Here is a 24,437-nt window from a genome sequence, read left to right as displayed (position 1 = left end):
GAAGGCCGCAAGTAATGAAGAATCCACCACTTCTCTTGGTAGCTTGTTCTAATGGTTAGTCACTGTTAAAAATTTGTGACATTTCCAATTTTAATTTGTCTGGTTTCAGCTTCCAGCCATCGTTTCTTGTCATACCTTTCTCCACAAGATTAAAAAGTCCTTTAGTACCCAGTATTCTCTCATTCTGTCAGTCTTCACGCTATCTGTAAATTTTATCAGTAGCAATTTTATATTTACTTCCAAATCATTGATAAAAATGTTGAACAGCACGAGGCCTAGTACTGATCCCTCCAGAACCCCACTAGACACATCTCCCCACCACTTGATGATTCCCCATTGATGATTTTTTTTTGAGATTTGTCAGCCAGATATTTTTATTGAATTTTTATGTGAAACAAAGGGCATGAGCAGAGACTAGCTTAAGAGCCCCATGCAATCAGGGTTAATAAGAAACATTTTTTTTTTTTTTTGCCATCTGATGCTGTTTTCTTAGTATGTTTCTTAAGCTTCTAGAAGCCAGAACAGTTACAAGAATGTAGCATGAAACACAGGATCCAAGAAAAACTATATGAAAAAGCTGAAATTCACATTAACGAGCATTGTGAATAAGATGTCCTTTATTAGCTAAAATTATAAACACACACTGAGTATGTTTGTATTTAGTATTTTGAATTAGAACATATTGATGGTACAATCATCACATCAAGTACTGCCACACATTTTTTCATTAGCTGTTTAATGGTAATGTTACAATATATAAACATATTATAGGTATAAAATTCAAACAAACCAGTTGTTTATTTGTGTGGTACTAAGAACATGATTATGAATACAATTTCTTTCTTCACAGAATAAACTCCCAAACAGATTAATTTATATTGAAAATCCCTGGAACAATATCATGGTGCTTTTTTCTGCTTCAGCTTCCTGTACCAATCAGGTGCCTTTCTATTTGTCTATGAAAGAAAGAATGCTTTGGTTATGAGACAGTTGAAAGGCAGGACAAATATGCAATCCACACAACTCTGCCTTCCTCTCTCTCTGCCATTCATAGCGGCAACTGATTGCTCTGTTTAAACTAAAATCAATTAAAATGTGAAAGGTTTACATTACACAAAAATACATTAAAGTTCTCTGTGTCTAAGATAATAAAATAAACCAAACATCATATTATTAACCAGATTATGATTCAAAATGTTTACCAAGGTTAAAACGATCCATGAACTGCTTAGCTGAAGGACTATCATTGTAAATTATGTTAGGTATATTTCTGTTAAAAAAGGAGATGGGAACCTAGGACAAATGCCAACATTTTAAGCATAATACAAAAAGCTAGATGTAAGAACACGGGTTCTCCATAACTTAATTGTGGGACACTGCCTCTGGATCACCTTTCCTTACATTCACAGTCTTGTAGGCTACTTGTCACACATTCATGACTGCATAAAATTCCTGTAGCAATTACAGCAACCTTTCACATGGAAAAGTAATAGTAAGTAAGTGTGGGAAGGAAGCGGATGAGTCATCTTCAGACTCAATGGAACTGGCAGGGAATTCACCCCTAAAAACAAAGTTCTAGGAGAGCCATGAGAAGTACAGACCTTTCACAGGATGGAAATGTCCTGCTCACTGCCTCGCAATTCCCCATGCTCCATGGCAGTACTTTTTGAACAAGTGATAAGTGTAATTATTACTGTTAAAATCCTGTATTGAAATCAAATCAAGTTTAATGGCCTCAAAAAGATATAAATACATGTGCTCTGTTTCATACATAATACATTTATTATTCCAGACATTCAAACGAATTGTGTGTCATTAGTGAATCATTAATCATTCCATCCAAAGAAATGGTAAATAAGGCATTATTTTCATTCTAACCTTTACATTATTTGACTATTAAGTCTGGCTCACAAATTTAATCAAACACCGTTCAACAGCAAACAAACACGAAACTTGAGAGGAAAAAAAGCCCAATTATTACAGCTGTCACTTGATTTAGGAAATCTCCCCAAACATATATTTTCTAAATTTGTCCCATACTTGTCAGAAAAATCAGAGGGTACTTAGTAGTTCGAGCATTGCACTGTGAAGTAACACTCCTGAGTTATATTCCCAGCTTCCTCAAGGAAATGGAGCAACATCTGTACAAAACACTTAACTTCTGTGCCTAAGGATTGATGTATGCGAAGTGCTTTCAGTACCTTGGGTGAAAGGCACTACAGAAATGCAAGTATTTATTATTTACTATGACATCTACTATGGTTGGCTGTTGTACTGTTTTTCCATTTGTTTTGTTAGTAACTACAAATGAAACTTGAAGCTACAGTTCATTTTCCTTCGCTTTCCTTTTTGACTCTTACTATCAAATGAGATTGTAAATCTTTGTGAAAGCCACCAAAAGATGTAAGTTAAAGAAGGCCGCAGTCACTTTTGTGTTTGGGAATCTAGGCTATCTTCAACAAGGATGCCTGAATCCCTCTCAAAGATACAACCAAGAGACTGCCTAAGTCTGTCTCTGAAGCAGAAGCTTGCACTGAGTAACTCTGGGTACTATGACTCCCTACCTGCTGCCCTAATTAAGACAGACCCAGCACCCTTCTAGGCCCACCTCACTGGTCACCTTAAAATAATCTATAATCCATTTACAAGCTAAATTCTTTTGTGCAAGGGTGTACTCACAATATAACACCCTTGGTGGGGATGATAATAAGCTCTTTCTTATTGGACGAGGTATCAACTTCACCTTAAGCGGCAAGTACAAAGTCAGTAACATATTGGAAACACCTGTGCAGCAAAACCAAAAACAAACTACACCACAGTGGCAAATCACCTCACAGGTCTCAAAATAGCAGCATTGGCGTTGCTGCTCATGCTGGAGCCTGAGCCCTGAGACTCATCCCCCTCAACAGGTCTCAGGGCCCAGGCTCCAGCCTGAGCAGGAGCATCTACCCTGCTATTGGAAGACCCATTGCATGAGCCTGAGTCAGTTGACTCAGGCTCTGAGACTTGTTGATGTGGGCTTCTTTTCTGCAGCATTGACACCAGTGGTGGATTAGCCACTCAGCCAAAGGGGCCCTGGCCAATTGGGGTGTCCCCACGCTCTGACTGGCAGGAACACCGAGTGGAGCGGGGCAAGCCCCTGTGCCCTATCCCATTCCCTAGCAGGAGTGCTGGGTGCGTGTGTGTGTACTGCTGGCAGCAGGGGTAGGAACGGGCTCCCACATGCTCTGGTCCAGAGCCCCACAAAACCCTAATCCGCCTCTGATTGATACATCCCTGCTGAAGTTATTGACTCCAATCAGCCATGAACCAAAGCCTCCAGAAACATCTCTGCACGGAAACATAAAAGAAAATTGGAGACTCATGTTCATAACAGGGTCAGCCATCCTGCTCCTCCCTGGTTCTTGTTTTTGAGGGAGGTATTCTACTTTCTACATATATACACACATATCCATACACATGATATATATGATTTTATATACACACGCAAGCACCCTTTTTATATATATATATATGTATGGATATGTGTGTATATATGTAGGAAGTAGAATACCTCCCTCAAAAACAAGAACCAGGGAGGAGCAGGATGGCTGACCCTGTTATGAACATATATATATGTGTGTGTGTGTGTGTGTGTGTGTGTATATATTATACACACACGTGTACGTATGTATATTAAAAGGACACTGAGGCTGCAAAGATAAGCACTCAAAAGTTTGGAAATGCCAGAATTAAGGCTCTTTTTGCAACCCCAATTCAGTCCCTTGAGACTTAATCACACTACAATTAATTACATGATCACTTTCCAAAGAACCCCTGCCTCATTCAGTGCACAGAACGGACCTGCTCTGGCAAATAATCAAGACTGTGTAATGAAAGGGGGCTGCTGTCTGTAGCAGTCCTGCCTCTTCTGTTAGGAAGTTGGAAGGTGTCTAGTGACTGAGGCAGGGCATTGCATGTACAGAAAGAATGGTCTCATGGTTAAGGCAACTGAATGTTGCTTTGGAGAGCTTGATTCTATCCCTGCCTCTGCCACAGAATTGCTGTACGATTCCGGGCAGGTCACTTAAGCCAAACTTTTCAAGGGAGGTGACTAACTGTGTGTTCCTCATTCTATGAGTGCTCAAACTGAGACCCTAGGGTCAGTTTAGCAGAAACGCTGAGCACTCGCAACTGCAACTGAAGTCAATGAGGAACTGTGCTTTGAACATACAAAGTGTGATACAATGCTAAATATTCTGAAAAATCAGGTCCTAGGCCTCTCAAATTGGGCAACCAATATTACTGTACACTTTTGACATTATTCTCTGTTCTTTAGCATCTTTATTCCAGAGATGGGGAGAATACCAACCCTGCACCTCACAGGGGTTTTGTGAAGATAATTAATATTTGTATAGTACTCAGTAATAGATTCATAGACTCTAGGACTGGAAGGGACCTCGAGAGGTCATCGAGTCCTGTCTCCTGCCCTCATGGCAGGACGAAATACTGTCTAGACCATCCCTGATAGACATTTATCTAACCTACTCTTAAATATCTCCAGAGATGGAGATTCCACAAGCTCCCTAGGCAATTTATTCCAGTGTTTAACTACCCTGACAGTTAGGAACTTTTTCCTAATGTCTAGCCTAAATCTCCCTTGCTGCAGTTTAAGCCCATTGCTTCTTGTTCTATCATTAGAGGCTAAGGTGAACAAATTTTCTCCTTCCTCCTGATGACACCCTTTTAGTGTAATGAGTGCCATGAGAAGCCCATAAGGTAATTAATAATTCTGTATTCAGAACAGGGATTAAATAGTGTGCAGTAAATAAGGCTAAACATTGATTAATAAGGATAACACAAAATATTGCTTATTACATGAGCACAATACATCCTGAGCACTGAATGAGCCAGGGTCCTCATTACCTGCTATTTAATTAAAGACGGTATCCTAATACACATGCACCTACATGTAAAATTAAGGTTGCACAGACAATCTTAATTCTGGCTTTCCCTGATTTTTTAGTGTATATTTTCCTAGCTTTTTAAGAAAGTGAACTGAAAAAATAGAAATTCCATAATGTGGATTCATATTGACACCAATATCATTCATCAGCAGGGCTGGAACCACTAAGCTCTCTGCCATTTGAGCTAACAGTAACTGATAGCAATAGTAGGTTGTTCTCCTGTGTGGACCAGCATTAGAGGTGGGATGAGACACATGCTTTATCAGTAGGTTACACAGATATTTGCAGATAGCAGAGGAATGAAAAAACTCAGGAATTTGGGGTTCCATTCCAGGCTCTAAAGAGGAGTGTATTCCATTGGTCATGGACACTTCTGCCAGTTACACCCAAGCTTCATCCCTTCTTCTCCATCACAGCCAATCTGTCCCTGTCTCACTCCTGTCTGTTCCTTACTCTTGGCTCCTAGTCCCAGTCCCACTCTCCTTCCCTACCCAGTCTTTGTCTTCCCTCCTCAGTCTTCTCATCCTACTCTCCCCATCCAAGTCTGTCTTCCTTCTCCGGGCTTCTCCGCCAAGTTCCATCTTGCCTTCATCCCCCTACTCCACCTCATCTCCTTGCCTCCAATCTCCTCTATAACTGGCTCCTTGTCTCAGTCTCTTTGCTAAGCTAGTACCAATTCTCTCTCTGCACACCAGCTCCTTGTCAGATCTCTCTCTCCTCCCCCCATGCTCATTCCCCCACCACTGGTTCCCAGCCGAGGCCCTTTGTCTAGCCACTTCCAGTCTCTCCTGCTTTCCTCATCTGATCTGAGTGTTCCACCCCCAACTGGCTCCCAGTTCCATCCAACTGCAAGTTTTTCTTATCAGCTCCCAGTCCCAATCCCCTCCACTTGATCCTAGTTCCAATCTTCCTGCACAATTAGTCCCAGTTTCCCCAACATCTCACTGGTTTCCAGTCCTGCTCCCCCAATTCTCCCAGTCAGCATCTCTCTCCCTCCCAGCCTCCAGTTCTAGTCACATCAGGCTTCTTGCTCCAGTCTAGTCCTTCCCCTCCCGTCACAGTCTGGGCCTTGTTCTTCTCTGCGTTCATGTCAAGTGTCTTCCTCATCCACATTGCCTAGGCAGCAGCAGAGAAGTCACTAAGAGCACAAGAGAGACAAGGCTCCCTGCTCTAAGTTCCAAAGCCAAGAGCAGCTGGGAGCTGCAAATTCAGGGATAACCATCTTTGACCCTGTAAGCTCCAAGATCAGTTTAGGGGAGAATGCTCAGCATGCATGGAATCTTCAGAGATTTTAGCTAAAAAACTAAGAGATCTCTATTGAGCTTGTGCAAACAGATCTTTCAAAGTCTTGCAACTTGGCCAAATTTGGGTGGATTTTCACAGGGACCGCAAAAGGTACAACCCTGATACAAAGCCCACATCTCCCCCTTGCCAACTTTTAAGTCCCTGCTCCAAAGCTTCTCAAAGAAAAGGTTGCCAGAAATTTTTAAAATGACAAAATATATTCCCTAGCCTCATTCTCAGGAACTTCTGAACCGTTTAGCATGAAACTTTCCAGAACACTTAGTCTGACGTAGACCCCCAGCATGGAATATTTCAGCCCCAAAGGAATAAATTTCAAGTTATAAAGCAACCGAAAACAAGGTCATATAATGGGAAGTGTCGGGCCACCTTAGTATTAGGCAGTGTGACCAGTCTGTGTATGTGTAAGTATTATGTAAATATCTATGTCTATATATATATTTTCTTATATCCATTGGGATGTTAATGTATTGGATATGTAAGAATTCTGTTTTGTTATCCATTTTTAATACAACTTTACTAATTGAATTTTTTGGGAGATTTGTTTCCTGTGCACTTTAAGATCTAGAAGCGTCTAGAAGGCTGGAGTCAGTGGTAGTGTGTGACCAGTATAGGGATATAGCTTCCTGTAGCCTTCCACTACCACAGAGAGAAAAGCTTTCCGCAGGCATGTTGCACTGTCTTGAATTAACACCACAAGATGAATACAAATCCTGTGAAATCATCTCTTCAAAGAAGCAGACTTCCAGGAGTAATTTTTTTATTTTGACATACGCACCCACACATGGACACTTTTTTTGGTTTTTGAAATGCGAGCAATAGTACCCTAAACGAAGACCCTAGGTCACTTATTTTAATTACTGTACTTACAAATAATGTTGGTTTGGGTATAAATACATTTTCTTCCTCGTGTTCCGCTGACAGCTTTACAGAAGGGTTTGATTTGTGTTTTGCATTTAAGCTTCTTACGTCACTATGAGACTGAGGTAAATTTTCCCCATAGCGTTTACCATGAAGACTGATAAGAATTTGTTTCATTACTGCCAGTTCCTGTAAAAACAAAAAATATAATAAAAATAAATAAGAACAATGCTAATTTTTCAATAAAACTAAAAATAGTAAAACCCACTAAAATGATTATCTGTTAATAATGCATTTCTGTTCACCAAATCAAAATATCTAAATAGATATATAGGCAGATCAATAATCCTATAAGAAGTCTAATTATTTACTTTCATTTATTAGTCTGAGTACTAGTTAGAAACTACTTTACTAAACGGAGTAATAAAATAAAAAGGCACAGAAGAGTTATACAAATAAAACCTCATAATGTCCAAATGCTGTAACAGAAAAAGCATTTAAAGTACATTAAGGATCCCACTATCTCTTTCTTCCATTTAAGCGGCCATTTATTTTAAACAATTATTTTTAAGATCTATTTTGTAAAACAAGATAGCTTACAGAATCCAATTTGAGAGGCTATGATAAATAGTACTCTGAGGGTTAGGGTTTGGGTATGTGCCTTATAAATGCAGATATAAAAAACAAATATATGTCTTTACCCCTAAAAAAACCAATCAATTGATAAGAGAGGCCTAGGAGACACTACAGCAAAGAGGAGGAAAAGGATCATGATCTGAACTATGGAATGAAAAAGCAACTATTGAAAAGGAAAGAAAGGGATCTAGTGGCCAGAAGGGTTCTCGCTGACTTGGAAATGTTAATAATTTGCTAAACAAACAATTTGATAGATTTTAACCCCTCCCCCCTCAACAGATTGGTTCAAAATCATTAGTCAAGTGACAAAAACAAAACCATAATTCCTCTCTGACTTTAATCTGCTATGGTCTTCTAATGTCACTGCATCTCCATGCTGCTGTCATTATTTTCTTCATTTTTAATGGATGCAATTATTACAAAATACGTTACATAATTTCCCCTCACACTGATGCTTCCAGCTGTATCTTGTAACAATTTGTGAATTACTATGGCTGACAAAACAGCCAAGTGAGTGCACTCTTCATTCAAATAGCAGTTCAAAACCATATGGTTTTGACTGTCTTCAATAATAATTCAGAATTAATTCATGCAATCTTATCTTAGCTCTTCAACCAAAACAACAGTATAATAAATGTTTATAATAGTTTAATGCCAAACACACACATGGACAATATAGTTATTGTACACTACTTATTATCTATTTCTTAATATTAACCAGAAAATTAAAGTGATTCATACTCTATTTTCATCACAGTATTCAAAATTAGCATAATGTAAAAACAGACACTTAAAAGTCTTGTCATCTAACTTCTGATACATAGTTGCTTTTAATAGCTCCATAACAATACACACGATATAAATATTTTTGAAAACATTAAAAATAGGCATGCTTTGTTGTAGAGAATGTAGTTAATAATAATAACCACAATAATACAGTTTTATGACTGGAACCCCAACACTAAATACACCCAACAACTTTATCCAGTGTACAAATTGTTCTTGGGTCTCAGTCATTTAATATTTGCATAATTCAGCTGTGTGTGGTGGCATGTTAAAGCAGCTCAACTGCAGAGCAGCTGTTTAAAAGGACTGCTTAGTTGATGCCAACATGTTACCGAAAGTTGTAAACTCTACAAAGATGCTGCCAAAGATACATAGACAGAATTTCTTGATGAAAATAACTCAGACAAGTATATTACAAATACATGCTCCATGACTGGAGATTAAGTCACATGTAAGCAATGTTTTGACATTAATAAGTGGTGCTAAAATATATCTTTATGGAGCTAAATCTTGCATCAGACTATATTGACCAAAAAAAGTTGTAATTATGAGTTTGAAGTTGCACTAAAAAAAACAAGGCAAAGACCAAGAATTCTCATACTGATTTGAAAAAGAGGTTAGTTTAAGATACATAAAGCAGGGCCAATCCTGCAGTTATGGTATCAAATGCTCTCAGATCATGAAGGTAGAAGGATGGCTCGTTAGTGAGCCCATTACGGCTCCCTAATGCTGTGGGCCTGTCTGTGCAATCGCTCGGGTAAATTAGAGCAGCTTAAAGTCTTTGTGGGGGTCCTTACTGGGAAGCACTATAATCCACCTGAGAATTTCCAGCGTAGAGATCTGCCATATCCCCCAGATTTGGGGCATGGAGTGGCTGGCTCAGGAGCAGTGTGCGCTGGCTTTCCACCAGCTAACAGCTTCCACACTGCAAAAGGAATTCTCAGCTGGACACTTATGCCAGGAGTCTTGCCTCCTTTACACTCCCGAGTGACATAAAGGAATCACAAGAGATTGGAGATGAGAATTTGCCCCACAATGTATATATTAACCTAAAACAGTGTCTACGTTTGTTATGGGGCATTGTTAAGGTTGCATTAACATTTGCATTTAAAGCAGGACTAAAATCCCTTTTTTAAACTTTAATGATTAATTTTAGTTTGAAAGGCCCTAATTCAGTACAATGTGCAAAGCTTCTCTCTCCATTACACCATAGTTATTCCACAGTAACCCTGTTAACTTCAGTGGAATTACTACTAGGGTAACCAGACGTCCTGATAAAATCAAGACCGTCCCAAAATTTAGGTCCTTGTCCCAATATTTCGCTCCATCGGCAGCACTTTTTTTCTTTTTTTTTTGCTCTGCCAGCCGCATTCAGCTATTTCTTTTCCTTTTTGTTCCGCCGGCGGGGCCCTGCCATGTGTCCCAATATTTTCTTCGTCACATCTGGTCACCCTAATTACTACTGTTTGTTTATTTATTTATTTATTTATTTATGGTTTATAAATTTCAGATTTACTAACTTTTGATGAGGATACATTTGAAAATGTCCTGATTCTGAAATGTGGCAGTTCCCTTCTCACTTTTTTTGGATTTCTCTACCTAACGACAGTTCCAGCAAATGCCACAATCCATAAACACATTCTGATATCACATGCCACCTGTGAATTTTGAATTTAAAGAGTTATTCCCCAAATTAGCAATGACTGATACAAATTATGTAATGATTAGACAACTGAATTGCTCAGATTTATCACCTATTTCCATTATCTGATTCTGTTAGCCTGCTTCCAAGATCCCTGCTCAGCATATAGATCCTAGGAAGCCAGGAAAGGCAGCAGAGTCTGAGAGACAGGGCTCTGCAGGCCAATAATGGTGGAACAGAGCAGGAATGTGTGGGATGTGAAAAGTAGGGCCTTGGGGAGAAAGAAGGGGGCATTAGCAGGAACACAAATTGGACTGGGAGAGAAAAGGCTTGTACATTGGTGGGTAAAGGAAGGGTTGTGGGTAATGCAAGTTGGGGAAATAAATTGTTCCTGGGGTGGGAAGTCCAATGCCTCTGCGAGACGGTATCAGTGCTCGAATTACTCCCTCACTGTTGCTGCCTCAGCTCTCCGCACTGCACTGAGGAAGCAGTGCAGTGTAAAACTCTAAAAGCACTGATTCTTCTGTGGAGATGCTAGGCTCCTCCAGCATTGCAGCACTGAGACGACAATGCTGGGTAAGTTGAGCATCTCTCTGTTGAAGCACTGATGCCTGAAGGGCTCCACCTGATATTTCTGCATTGGTACACTGGGAAGCCAAGACAGCAATTCTATGGGGAGAACTTAGAGTGTGTATGCCTCAAAGCAGATTCAACAGTGTGCCCTTGTTGCCAAGCAGGCTATTGGCATATTGGGCTGCATTAAGAGGAGCTTCACCAGCAGATCAAGGGAAGTGATTATTCCCCTCTATTCAGCACTGGTGAGGCCATATCTGGAGTACTGCATCCAGTTTTGGGCCCCTCATTACAGAAAGGATGTGGATAAACTGGAGAGAGTCCAGTGGAGAGCAATGAAAATGATTAGGGGGCTGGGGCACATGACTTATGAGGAGAGGCTGAGGGAACTGGGCTTATTTAGTCTCCAGAAGAGAAAAGAGTGAGGAGGGATTTGATAGCAGCCTTCATCTACCTGAAGGGGGGTTCCAAAGAGGATGGATCTAGGCTGTTCTCAGTGGTGGCAGATGAGAGAACAAGAAGCAATGGTCTCAAGTTGCAGTGGGGGAGGTCTAGAGGTTGGATACTAGGAAAAACTATTTCACTAGGAGGGTGGTGAAGAACTGGAATAGGTTACCTAGGCAGGTGGTGGAGTCGCCATCCTTGGAGGTTTTTAAGGCCCAGCTTGACAAAGCCCTGGCTGGGATGATTTAGTTAGGGTTGGTCCTGCTTTGAGCAGGGGGTTGGACTGGATGACCTTCTGAGGTCTCTTCCAACCCTAATCTTCTATGATTCCTCCCCATCTCACGCTGCCTGCACAGCTCCAATCCCACCACCCAAGAACTCTGCATACAACCCTCTCCTCACCCAATCCTCTGACATGCACAATCATCCCCCACTTACCAACCCCATCCCCACTCTGCCTCTGGCTCCCAACACATCATTCCCTGTTAATTCCTCCATTGTCTCCCCCACTGCACCAGGCAGCAGCACAGAGGGAGGAGGAGTAGGTATATGGTGGGAGGAGACATAGGGAAGCAGAACTGATTAGGGTTGTAGGCGGCGGTAGAGACAACTGGGGTTTGTCCTAAGGTTGTATTGAGCGGGAGAGATGAATGGATTTTTAAGAGCTGAATATGGTAGGGAAACAAAGGGAGTTACATTTTGCAGGAAGCATGTAAGGGTTGAATGACTATCTGCTTATTTCCTTGCATTTCATGCTTTATATTGGTGGTCTATGCATATGCAGTCCAGCAGCATTAGTTAAAAAATAACTAAGGTATTTTTGTGTGGGAACACAAAGATGTAGGTTTTTTAAATAATTAGGTGTGTAGCTAGATTAGGAAAAAGCATATTTTTCTTTTTACATCATTAGGTTACTGGCATTATGCATGCCTATAATTTAAATAATTCCTAGTTTCTGAAAATTTTATTCTAGAATTTAATTATGGCCTGATGCTGCAGCTGCTGTGTGTATGTGAATAACTCCCATTATCTTCAACAGGTATTCTGTGTACATAGTGACTAAAATATCAAGTTCTAAAACAATTATGAGTTGGCAAAAGTGAAAAAAGGTCCATGATTTTTAAAAGGTAAAATAAAATAATGCTATTTGTATACTCAGATTTCAGAAGCATTTGAAATTATAGTAACGATAAATTCTGATCTTGACAAGTGAAAATAAGATGCAAAATATTTAATTCTTAAAAAACACAAAATGTTTATCATGGATAACTGACACAGTAAATTGAAGTATGGAGAATGGATATGTACAGTCCAGACAATTGATTATGGAGGATAAAATCTGATTCCCCCCAACTAAATAAACTATCTTCAATTATGGTGGGCCATTTATAGATGTTTGAGTGCAATTATGGCAGACAAAAGAACAGATGCAAAAATGAAACGGTGGCATTACATTTTTAAAATGTAAAATATGACTTCATTTAATAATTTTTTTTGTATTTATGGACACTATAAAAGGATGACTATCAATGTGCTCTGTGTGTCCTTGACATAACTTGCACATACATACATCAAATATGCTTCTTACAGTTCCCAAATTAAGTAGCTATGGACATTCAAGGTTAGTAGGATATTAAAATCTGATGTTCATATGACTGAAACAAAATTAAAAAGAATTTCCAGGTGTGGAAATATGATTAGGGTGGTAAAAAGGAATGTTGCCCTATCAAATAAATAACTGCTAGAAAGCGTGAAAATTTTTTCACAATAAACATAATGGACAATTTTCAACGTGACAATTGAACAGGTTTTCAACAGACCTGAGACAGCTATAATTACTTTTGTTCTTACATCTGTGTCATGTAACTATAACCTACACATCAAAAGTTTAGACTACGACAACAACTCCCATTTCTTTTTTGGGGATAAGAAATAGTGGGAATAAACCCCCCTGCTCCTGAACTCTAAGGGCATCTCTTCCACTCCAAATTGCTCAAAGTTGTAGAAGGAAGTCCCCTTCTTGTTTTAATAGTATCTCATGAGAAAGGTCCCTGAAAAGGGATGGTGAAGAGGGTAGGAAGTGACTAGAGTTCAATAGAATACCCCTTGCTGAGAATTTCCAGAATCCCTGGCCCAATGTGAGTCCAGACATCTTGAAAGTAAAAGAAGAAGTTGCCAAAGGGGGAAGAAAGAGTGCGCAAGGAGAGGGATCCTCCAGCAGTTCACTCATCTGGTGGAAGACACAGACTGTGTTTAAGTGGAGGAAGAGGTGAACAGTCGTTGCTTCTTTCTCAGTGGCTCTAAAGTCCTCTGAGTGTTCTAGTAATATTGAGCAGAAGGATGCTGCCTGAAGGAGCTTTGAGATTTAGCCTGCTTCCTCCTAGGGTCTGGGATGTAGAGGCCCAGGAAACCAAAGGGCAGTCTACAGGTTTACTGGGTAACACAAGCTCATATTTAACAGTTGGTACCAAGATGCCAAAGGGACTTTTGTGAGACCTTTGGCTGTCCTTCAACTGCTGAGCCCAAGACCTGTTCGGCACCTGCTGACACGTGTCTTGACTTAGTAGGCCCCAAGGATGACATATGCCTTGGCTTATCTCTGAAACAGTGCCCCTTCCCACCCCTTCCAGAGGTCAAAATTGTCATAATGGAGAAGGATAACTTAGAGAGCCTGGGGTGGAATCTCAGCTCACGGAGTGGTCATGGGAAGGGTCTGACCAAAGGATTGAGATCTAGGTACATACTTACTTTCAGCATCTGTGGAAGCATGAACAGACTGCTCCATGAGGAACAATTTTAGATGGATCTCTCTAGCTTTTTGAGTTCATGGACAGAAGGAGCAACACATGGAACATAGCGAAGGAGTATTCTCCCTCCGAAACAAAAAAGGCAAGTGGAGTGCCCGCTGCTAAGTGGCACTGAAGCTTCACATGAAGAGCAGAGTTTGAACGTCAGAGATTTCATTTCTGCCATACTGCTAAGGCCCCTGTATGGGGAAAGGAGAAGTAGCTAGCCTATAAGCTAAGCATCTGACTAAAAAGGTGTTGGGTTTTTTATTCGTCAATCAACTGGCAAAAAGCCTAAACACACACTACTAACAAAATTAATTAACAATACTAATAACTAACACTAAGGACAGTGTGCAGAGACCCAGGTGAATGCTGGAAGGGTTCCATTTCACTGCTGCAGACAGTACGACTCAAGTAAGTGATAGCTGAGCCCATTCCCCCCTTTATTTCCCTCAGGCATGTGCAGAATGCCACAGCATGTTTTCTGCTGTATGTTACCTTAATTCCTAATCATATATATATATATATATATAATTGTTGGGGGGGAAAGGAAAGAGTGTTTCAAATTTTTGAGGTAAATTTATAATTTATAAAAAAGAGATGTGTGAAATCTATTATATGAATATTCTAATACTTTGATGTAAACAAAAAACACAGAAAAATAATATACTTATAACAAAAATAAAAGCCTTATTTGAAACTGATACTTTTTAGCTCAGCCACTGTATAACTCAATTACAGTTATATCTACTTTAATGAAAATAAAATAAAGACAATACTGACTCAATTTTACTCGTGTCAAAATAGTCATAATAATAGGCACAATCAGTTACTGATTATGAGAGCTTATCTCTTCAATTGAATAACTCCCCCCTTTAATTTGATTCATCCCATTTTTGGTAATTCATAAATATGTTTACATTTGAGGATATTCAAATAGTATCACACAGTGAAGGAAAGTAAAAAAGTCTATACATTTGGAAAACTACCAATGTAACTAAACAATTAATAGCCAACACTGAAAAAAAAAGAATATAATTAAATATTTAAATATTTAGAAGGCCTTTCTGCCAACAATTTCTTGCTTAAATTCCTAAATTCCACTTTTTTTTTTTAATTTAACCTGCCCCTGAAAAAAGTACATTACTTCAAATGTTCATGCCAGTTTGCTCTTGTAATTCAAATCAGTGAGTTGATCTTTGCCTGTATTTTGTGAAAAGATATTTTAATGATACAAAAAAAGAATTTATATTGTATTTATATTGTATTTATATGCAGTGACATTATTATAAACATTGCTGCCCTTTTTAGGATCTTAAAAACAGTAATCGCTAGGTAGCAAGCAATATTCAGAATGCAATTATTTAGCATATAACACGGCAAATGGAAAGATCATTCTTGAAAAATTTGTAAGAAAACTGCTATTCAGAAATATACAACACCAAGAAATGAATGAATGTATCCATTTGTTAAATCCTTCATCTGCCGAAATTCAGTAGCATTTTGTATTCAAGTTTAATTAAAGCCTAACATCACTAAATAGATAAGAAAATGACAAATACTGCTGCTTAAGAGCATATTTTCGTCTGCAAAATATAAACTGAAAACTTCTCTACAATCATTTAGTAATGTAAATGTCACTTGTTTCTCTAAGTTTTAAGATGAGAATAGCTCCAGGGCTTCCTTGTAATGCAGAAATGTCCCTGTATTCTACTGAGAAAACATGCAGAACATTAATAGGAACTAGAATCTCAGAACATAAATGTAGCATAAGAAATATGATAATTACCCTGTAGCTTAAGATTTAAAAAGAGCACCAAGCACTGTACGTCAGATTTTGTTTTTAAAGATTAAACAAGTTACAGCACATAGATGAGGAGGAATTCACTTTGGAAACACAAATAATTTTGAAATTACCACGTACAATCTTTTAAATGAAAAAAAAAAAGGAAAGGAGCAGGGATGGACATAATTTATTTGAGATACCTGTTCCCAATCCTTTCTTTCCAGCCCCCTTCAGATACCGTTCCAGCTCCCTCTCTCCCCGGCATCAAGCGGTTTCCCCTTCCTGAGATTCACTATTCTCTTGCCCCTGCTCATGTGCTTAGTGTCTTCTCCTTCTGGCTCTAATGCTTTTATGAGCCCTCCTGTTACAACTTCTTTCCATGTCCTCTTTTGCATATGGAAGCTGCTGCCAGTGGCAGATTAGCCACTGTGCAAACCGGGCCCACTCTGCCCAGCAGCAGAGTCGGGGCATGGAGGCTTGCCCTACTCTTCCCACCCGCCTGGCACTTCTACTGCAGAGCGGGGTCAGGACGTGGGAACTTTCCCTGCTTCCGTGCCCCGACCCCATTTCCCCGGCGGAAGTATGGGGTGGGGCGGGAGGGGGGGGTGCGACTGCTCTGGCCCAGGGCCCCACAAAACCCTAATCCACCTCTGGCTGCTGCTACAGTCAATGGCTCCATAGCGTCCCTCCAATGCAGTGGCTCTCTGAACTAAGTTGCCACCAGCCACTCTCCCTCAGCACAATTCAGTTACAGTTTAAACTAGAGCAGGCCGCACTTCAATTGTGTGACTAGTGTGTAGGGGAGGGAGAGAGAGAGAGAGAGAGATTTGTGCAGGTGGCCCATTTCGCCACCCATACTGTTGCACCAATGTCAAAGATGAGAGGGAATGAGATAGTGTGGGATCAGGGGATCCAACAAGAGGCACAGTAGGGGAAAAAGGGATACATCGAGATAAAAGGAGGACATGTAGAGATGTGGGTAACAGGTTAATGGGACTGAATTATGGGGGCACAGACACTTGGTGAGACCCCAAATCTCAAAGGGACAAAGAAGGGTAAAAGCCCCTAGCACTTTCTTCTATCCAGTGAAGAGAAACCTTATGGCCCAGACTACAGGGGAAGCATAATGAGGAGGAAACAGGGTTGCTGCTTTCCCCTAGGATGCTGGCATGGGATATAGAAGGCTAACAGGCCTTTGGAACTTAATCAACTGCAGGCAGAGAAACACAGTGAGGAAAGTGGTTACTTGGGAGGGCTCTCTGGGCTCCATAGGTGCATAAGCTCCATAAGCATAGAAACTTCTGGATGCTATTATGACCCACATACCAGAAGAATAAATGAATTATGGATAAAAGTATAAATGGAGACAAATCAGACACCAGGAATGACGACATACAAAAGCCAGTAGGAGAACACTTCAATCTCCCTGGACATTCTATAACATATTTAAAAGTAGCTATACTTCAAGGAAAAAAACTTCAAAAACAGACTTCAAAGAGAAACTGCAGAGCTACAATTTATTTGCAAATTTAACACCATTAATTTGGGCCTGAATAGGGACTGGGAGTGGCTGGCTCACTACAAAAGCAGTTTTTCCCTCTCTTGGTACTGACACCTCCTCATCAGTTATTGGGAGTGGACCACATCCACTCTGACTGAATTGGCCCTGTCAACACTGGTTCTTCACTTGTAAGATAATTCCTTTCTCTTCATGTGTGAGTATATTTATGCCTGCATCTGTAATTTTAACTCCATGAATCTGTTAGTCTTTAAGGTGCTACCGGACTCCTTGTTGTTTTTGTGGATACAGACTAACACGGCTACCCCTCCGATACTTGGTCCTCTCCTTGGCACATGTTGCCCAGCTGCCTGGTCCTGTTCTTCTCTGGCCAAAACACAGCTACCAGTTTTTTCTACTAACTCTGCTACCAGTTCTAGACCCTCAGGGAAGCTCCCTTTTCTTCTCTTCTAGCTAAGTAGTAATGGCTTCTAGGAAAGAGAGCTTGAATGATAACTCCTCTTTATTTCTAGCTGCTTCTACAAGAGCCCATATGCCTATACAAGTGGCTGGAGTGAATGAGGAGCCAGCACCATAGGACTTGCCACCTTTCTAGGTCCATCAGAAAGTGTCCCAAGGACCACAGTTTGAGAACAGCTTTTATAAAGTAGTGTGTGCATGTGTAGCAGGTTCAATTATGAGAAATATAGACAAAGTATCCTTTCAAGGGTTCAGTTAAAAAAGAAATGTTTGATTTCCATGCTGTAAAAGAAATGTCTTTGAAAAATGATTTTTCAGAGCCTTTGTGTGGCCTCCTTCCCTTTCAAGGGCAGATTTTTAAAAACTGAACCTGGCCCTAAATTCTCAGGACAATACAGAACAAAAGTCTAATTAGTCTGTCAAAATCATTTAGGCAAGTGGATTAATTATATTACTTCCAAGTTTAAAAAACCCCAGTTCATAAGTAGTAAAACAAGTTAATAAACAGTGGAAAGAAAGTGTCTAACAAATATTAATTTTTATCATTATTTTAAGTAAAGTAGAAAAAACTGACAATATTTTCTTCCCAAATTCTTAAACTGGAGAAAAACATAAGTAAGGGAGGATGAATGGTTATGATTGAGAACTGGAGGAGGATTCAAGAGCTCCTCGTTCAACTCCCACTTCTACCACAGACTTTCATGGCCAGGATGTGGGTGATCAGGCCTAGAAAATGGTGCCAGAGCTGAGGGACAGAGCCAGAGTTGGAAGCCAGAAACCAGAGCAAAGGAGCAGAGCTGAAGTCAAAGCCAGGAACCAAAGCAAGGCAAAGGAAGAGGGTCTGTGGTAGAAGCTGGCTGGGCTGGACAGTGCTCCTAGTTCTACAGACCGCTTCTTGGTGTCCCCTTCAGGCTTAAGTAGGGAACCCAGACTAACTGGGGCCCTGGGAGCACTGTCAATCAGGCCTTCTGTGAGCGGCACATCCTGTAGTGCTGGGCCCCACCAGGCTCAAAGCCCATGGACTGCAGCTGGTCAGTGACCAGCAGACCGCAGGTTATAGCTCTGCAGATCCTTACATCGGTCCCCCTCAGGGACGACACCAAGGTGTCACTAGACTGGGCTTGTCTAGGTGGCTCTTGTGGAAAGCCTCTCCACCAGTTCAGGGGCATGTACATGACTGGCAGGTTCTCCAGACTGTTTCTCAGGGCCATAACCTTCACTATCCACAAGGTACCATAACTTTCCTCACCTCAACTCAGCGTACAGGGTGGCAAGCTAGCATATATATACCTGCCCCTGGAAATTTCCACTACATGCATCTGAGGAAGTGGGTATTCACCCACGAAAGCTCATGCTCCAAAATATCTGTTAGTCTATAAGGTGCCACAGGATTCTTTGCTGCTAGTGTAATATGGGTAATTAATCCAAATAAAAAGCAGGACTGACAGTGATAATGTTTCATTACAGAACTAGCCATTCAAAACCATAATACTTAATTTAACAAGTATTTATAGACTGAATATCTGCTGGCTGTGTTAAAAAAATCCTTCTTTCTGTAAAAGATATAAGATGAATATGCTGCAAGATTAAACCATTTTTAAGAGTTACTTTCTGTTTTTGAAGGTGTAATTTTTATTCTTAATATATGTTACACTATTTCTGGTTCTATGTAAATGCCTTTTGTTAGTGTTAAGATGGTAAGCAGCCTTGCCTTGGAAATAGAACCTCTCTATAAACTAGGTTTCAGAGTAGCCGCCGTGTTAGTCTGTATCCGCAAAAAGAACAAGAGTACTTGTGGCACCTTAGAGACTAACACATTTATTTGAGCATAAGCTTTTGTGGGCTACAGCCCACTTCATCGGATGCATAGAATGGAACATATAGTGAGGAGATATATATATATACATACAGAGAACATGAAAAGGTGGGAGTTGCCCAACCAACTCTAAGAGGCTAATTAATTAAGATGAACTGTTGTCAGCAAAAAAACTTTTGTAGTGATAATCAAGATAGCCCATTTAAGACAGTTTGACAAGAAGCTCTGAGGATACTTAACATGGGGAAATAGATTCAATGTGTGTAATGGCTCAGCCATTCCCAGTCTCTATTTAAGCCTAAATTGATTGTATCTAGTTTGTATATCAATTCAGGTTCAGCAGTTTCTCATGGGAGTCTGTTTTTGAAGCTTTTCTTTTGCAAAATTGCCACCTTTAAATCTGTTACTGAGTGGCCAGAGAGGCTGAAGTGTTCTCCTAATGGTTTTTGAATGTTATGATTCCTGATGTCAGATTTGTGTCCATTTATTCTTTTGCGTAGATACTGTCTGGTTTGGCCAATGTACATGGCAGAGGGGCATTGCTGGCACATGATGGCATATATCACATTGGTAGATGTGCAGGTGAATGAGCCCCTGATGGAATGGCTGATGAGATTAGGTCCTATGATGGTGTCACTTGAATAGATATGTGGACAGAGCTGGCATCAGGCTTTGTTGCAAGGATAGGTCCCTGGGTTAGTGTTTTTGTTCTGTGGTGTGTGGTTGCTAGTGAGTATTTGTTTCAGGTTGGGGGGCTGTCTGTAAGCGAGGACAGGTCTGTCTCCCCAGATCTGTAAGAGTGAGGGATCTCTTTCAGGATACATTGTAGATCTTTGTTGATGCACTGGAGAGGTTTTAGTTGGGGGCTGAAGGTAACGGCTAGTGGTATTCTGTTATTTTCTTTGTTCGGCCTGTCTTGTAGTACGTGACTTCTGGGCACTCTTCTGGCCCTGTCAATCTGTTTTTTCACTTCAGCAGGTGGGTATTGTAGTCATAAGAATGCTTGATCGAGATCTTGCAGGTGTTTGTCTCTGTCTGAGACACTGGAGCAAATGTGGTTATATCTTAGAGCTTGGCTGTAGACAGTGGATCGTGTGGTGTGTCCTGGATGGAAGCTGGAGCCATGCAGGTAAGTATAGTGGTCAGTAGGTTTCTGGTTATAGGATGGTGTTTATGTGACCATCGCTTATTAGCACAGTAGTGTCAAGGAAATGGACCGCTTATGTGGACTGGTGTAGGCTGAGGTTGATGGTGGGATGGAAATTGTTGAAATCATGTTGGAATTCCTCAAGGGTTTTTTTTCCATGGGTCCAGATGATGACGATGTCATCAATGTAGCGCAAATAGAGTAGGGGCATTAGGGGACGAGAGCTAAGGAAGCATTGTTCTAAGTCAGTCATAAAAATGTTGGCATACTGTGGGGCCATGCAAGTACCCATAGCAGTGCCATTGACTTGAAGGTATATATTGTCCCCTAATGTGAAATACTTGTGGGTGAGGACAAAGTCGCAAAATTCAGCCACCAGGCTAGCTGTGACATTATCGGGGATACTGTTCCTGACAGCTTGTAGTCCATCTTTATGTGGAATGTTGGTGTAGAGGGCTTCCACATCCACAGTGGCCAGGATGTTGTTTTCTGGTAGATCACCGATAAACTATAAACTAGCTGAGATCAGCCAAATAGAGCCTTGTGTAAAAAGATTTCAATAAATCAAATACTAAAGTGCTGTTTGGTGGAATTCAAAAAACAATATAACCAGTGGAGGAGATCTGCCTTAAAAGTACAAAAATATGGTTGCTTTAGGAATAGAAACAAGGTGATGAAAGGTAGAGGAAAAAAAACGAAGAAAACAAATGAATACAATAAAGACATTTTGTAGCTCTTATGCATACAATGATCCTTTTTGCCTTAATTGTGTTTCTTGGTTTCTCTGGCTTCCCTTTTTTATTCTTTGAACAGTAGCTGCATTTTTTAACCCTTATCCACTTCCCTCAAATATGCACCCTATTTATGTCTCTCTTTTCAGTGAATAAACTTTATCCTTTATAGAGGGCGCAGGTAAAAGATTCTATTGTAAAAACATCATCAATAATTCTATTTTTATCTGTTTTTTAAAAGTGATCTGCAAAGGAATTTGACAAAACAACATCAATTTGGGAAATATTTGTTGATTTCCCTTAATACCCATGGCGAGAAGGGCATTCAGCATGCAATCAGATTCAAACTTGCCTAAGCCGTGTTGTTATTGTTTAGGTTCCATGCTATCCAGCCCTTCTTGCATTGCTGGCTGTCACTGTGAGTGACATCTTAGTATACATTACAGTGGTGAAATCATATTAACCAGCAAACTACTTCAGATGAGAGACAGCCTATGTGGATCAACAGTTTTTTATTTTTTTTATTTTTATTAACCAATGTTGCATAGCTTTGGCAACACACTATTATTTTACACCTCATGGTGAAAACATTACTAGACTCCTTGCAAAACTCCACAACACTGAAACCCTTCTCTCACTTACCTGACACACTAGGGAGGAGAGTAGGCTTCAGAGCCCAAGCTCCATCCTGAGCCACAACTTCAGCTATTTTTAGAGTGCTAGGGCAAACTCCACTAGCCCAAGTCTGTCAATCTGGGCTGGGAGACTCACTCCTGCAGGCTGTGGAGACATACTCCTAGAGGCTGGCTCTAGTTAACTGCAGGATACAATGCCTGATTTGGTATCACTAGAATGCTGCATGATGGGGCATGCTAATTGTGTGCTGGCAATATGAGTGGGGCTGGAAGTTCTGAGAAGTGCAAAAGGAAGAAATTAATTTTGAATTAATAATCTGCTGACTACTTCTCAAACTGGCAATTCAGACCATTTAATACACATTTCTAAAACTTACTTCATTAGACTCCATTTCAGGTCATTCTTCAGATAATCCATTTAAAAACTTTTTTTTTTAGTATTAGCAGTATTGATGGGTTTAAACTACGAAGTTTGGAAAATAACTTTTCCCAATTTCAGGGTTTTGGCTTGGTCCCTAAAAGGATAGCGGACAATCCATAAAATTCAGTTTCAGAAGCAATTTTTTCAAAAATCAGGGTGAGTTTGTATCTGGAGTTTGATTTGGGCCAGATCTTAAATTAACAATAATTGTCAGATTAGAGAATGAAATTGTGCATGAAATTGACACAATGCAGGTTATAACAAACAATCCCAACCTCCTATCCCCAACCAACTCACAAAGTTAGACACTAAAGAATTAATATGCGAAACATTCTAAATCTAATCCAGACATAAGAATGCACAATTACAATTCTCATTGGCAGAAAAAGAAGCAATGTCTCAAATAATCCCCTTTTCATATAATTTAGTAGAAAAGATAGACAAAATTGTTTTACACAGTTATTATAAGGAAGTGACAGTATATCAAACTGCAATAATCAATTCTTAAAAGCATCCATAGAAATCCATGAAAGCAATTTTCTCCCCTTGTTAAATTATGCCATACAATTATCTTAGATAATGGGGCTTTCTGTGATTGTTCTTTTAAGATAAAGTGACTTAACTACAGTTTGGTAATAAGTAAATCTCTGTACTTTTATAGATTAATTTATAACTACAGAATTATCACAGACAAAACTTTTCCAGGAAGTGAAACAGAAATAAAAAAGAGAAGACTAACTATAGTTTGGAACTCTACATCTGTCTCACAACAGAACATAGAATTTCATAGTCATATCAAAGTGGTCACATCAAGTTACCAAAATAATTAGAATTAACTTGTTTAAAGCAAACTGTTTTAAAAAAACCCTACTGCTCTACAATAGCAAGGGAGGGTAGGGCAGAGGATTACCTTGCTAGAGAAACTGATATTTCAACATTTGCTCAATGGTTCATGAAATATGCATTTAAGAAAATTAATTTTTGCCTTTATATTTACTATATAAACATGACAGACACCTGTCTCAAATTTAACTTGATATACCTTGGTTCACATTTTGTTTCTTAGGGAATGCAGTATTTTCTGTGCACAGTAATAAATTTGCAAAGGTCTGCAGCTCTGTATTTCAGATCAGAATTGAGACAATACATATGAATTTACCCTCAAAACATGCTTACCTGAAAGTTACATTAAAAAAAAAGAATTCCTTGCTAGATTAAAAAAAATGAAAATATAAACTCCACTACTAACCATCTGGTTCAGTTGTGGTCCAGGGTCAGCTGTAATCAAAAACCTGGTCGTTTTAGTTTTTCAAATGTTTGTTTTTTATTAAGACTGCATTCAACAAACAAAATTAGATGAAATAATGCAAAATTGTTTTTGTCTACTGAAACAATCTTATTTTTATAATATTTATAATTTAAATTTCGGTGGAAGGGAAGAGTGAGTAGGGTTTGATATAAGTTGATCATTTTAATGTTCTGGTTGATTATTTTTTCTGCTTGATGAAATTAAGCTAAACATAAATACCAACTCAAACAAGTTGAAAGGTATTAGGCATTTGCCCCAAGTCTAATCATAATTGTGAAATCTGAATTTGAGTTAGCAAAAATCAGAAGCAACAGGCAGAGTGAATACATGTCTGACACACCTACACAGCATCCCACAACATCAAAGAAGAGGCACATTTCTGCTGGGGTAGTATTGGGAAGCACACACAGTTGCTTTCTGCTTTATTGTTAGAGGATTTCAATCTCAAGGCTCTTTAGGTCTGCCACCTTTCAAAAGCAATACAATCAATTCAGAGTTATAAAAATAAATCCATTCTGAAAATAAGTTAAATCAGAGAACTACATAAGATGGTTCAGTATGGAAAGATTTTTAACCTTTTCAAATGAGAATTAAAGAACAATAAGTTTCATACTGTTTTATCAGAAATTTTAATT

At 39.6% G+C, this 24,437-nt stretch overlaps 1 protein-coding gene across 1 annotated transcript in view; it reads right to left on the bottom strand.

The window, feature by feature from the left end:
• Positions 1-551: 551 nt before the first annotated feature.
• PIBF1 (progesterone immunomodulatory binding factor 1) overlaps positions 552-24,437 on the bottom strand; it is a 195,693-nt gene continuing 171,807 nt past the window's right edge. Inside the window, 2 exon segments of the mRNA XM_030566449.1 lie at positions 552-956; positions 7,119-7,298. Coding sequence (XP_030422309.1) covers positions 900-956; positions 7,119-7,298 — 237 coding nt within the window. The 3' untranslated portion in view covers positions 552-899.

The sequence above is a fragment of the Gopherus evgoodei genome, chromosome 1, assembly GCF_007399415.2.
Source record: "Gopherus evgoodei ecotype Sinaloan lineage chromosome 1, rGopEvg1_v1.p, whole genome shotgun sequence".
In the NCBI taxonomy this organism is placed as follows: domain Eukaryota; kingdom Metazoa; phylum Chordata; order Testudines; family Testudinidae; genus Gopherus; species Gopherus evgoodei.
This window is presented reverse-complemented; position numbering and strand designations above follow the sequence as displayed.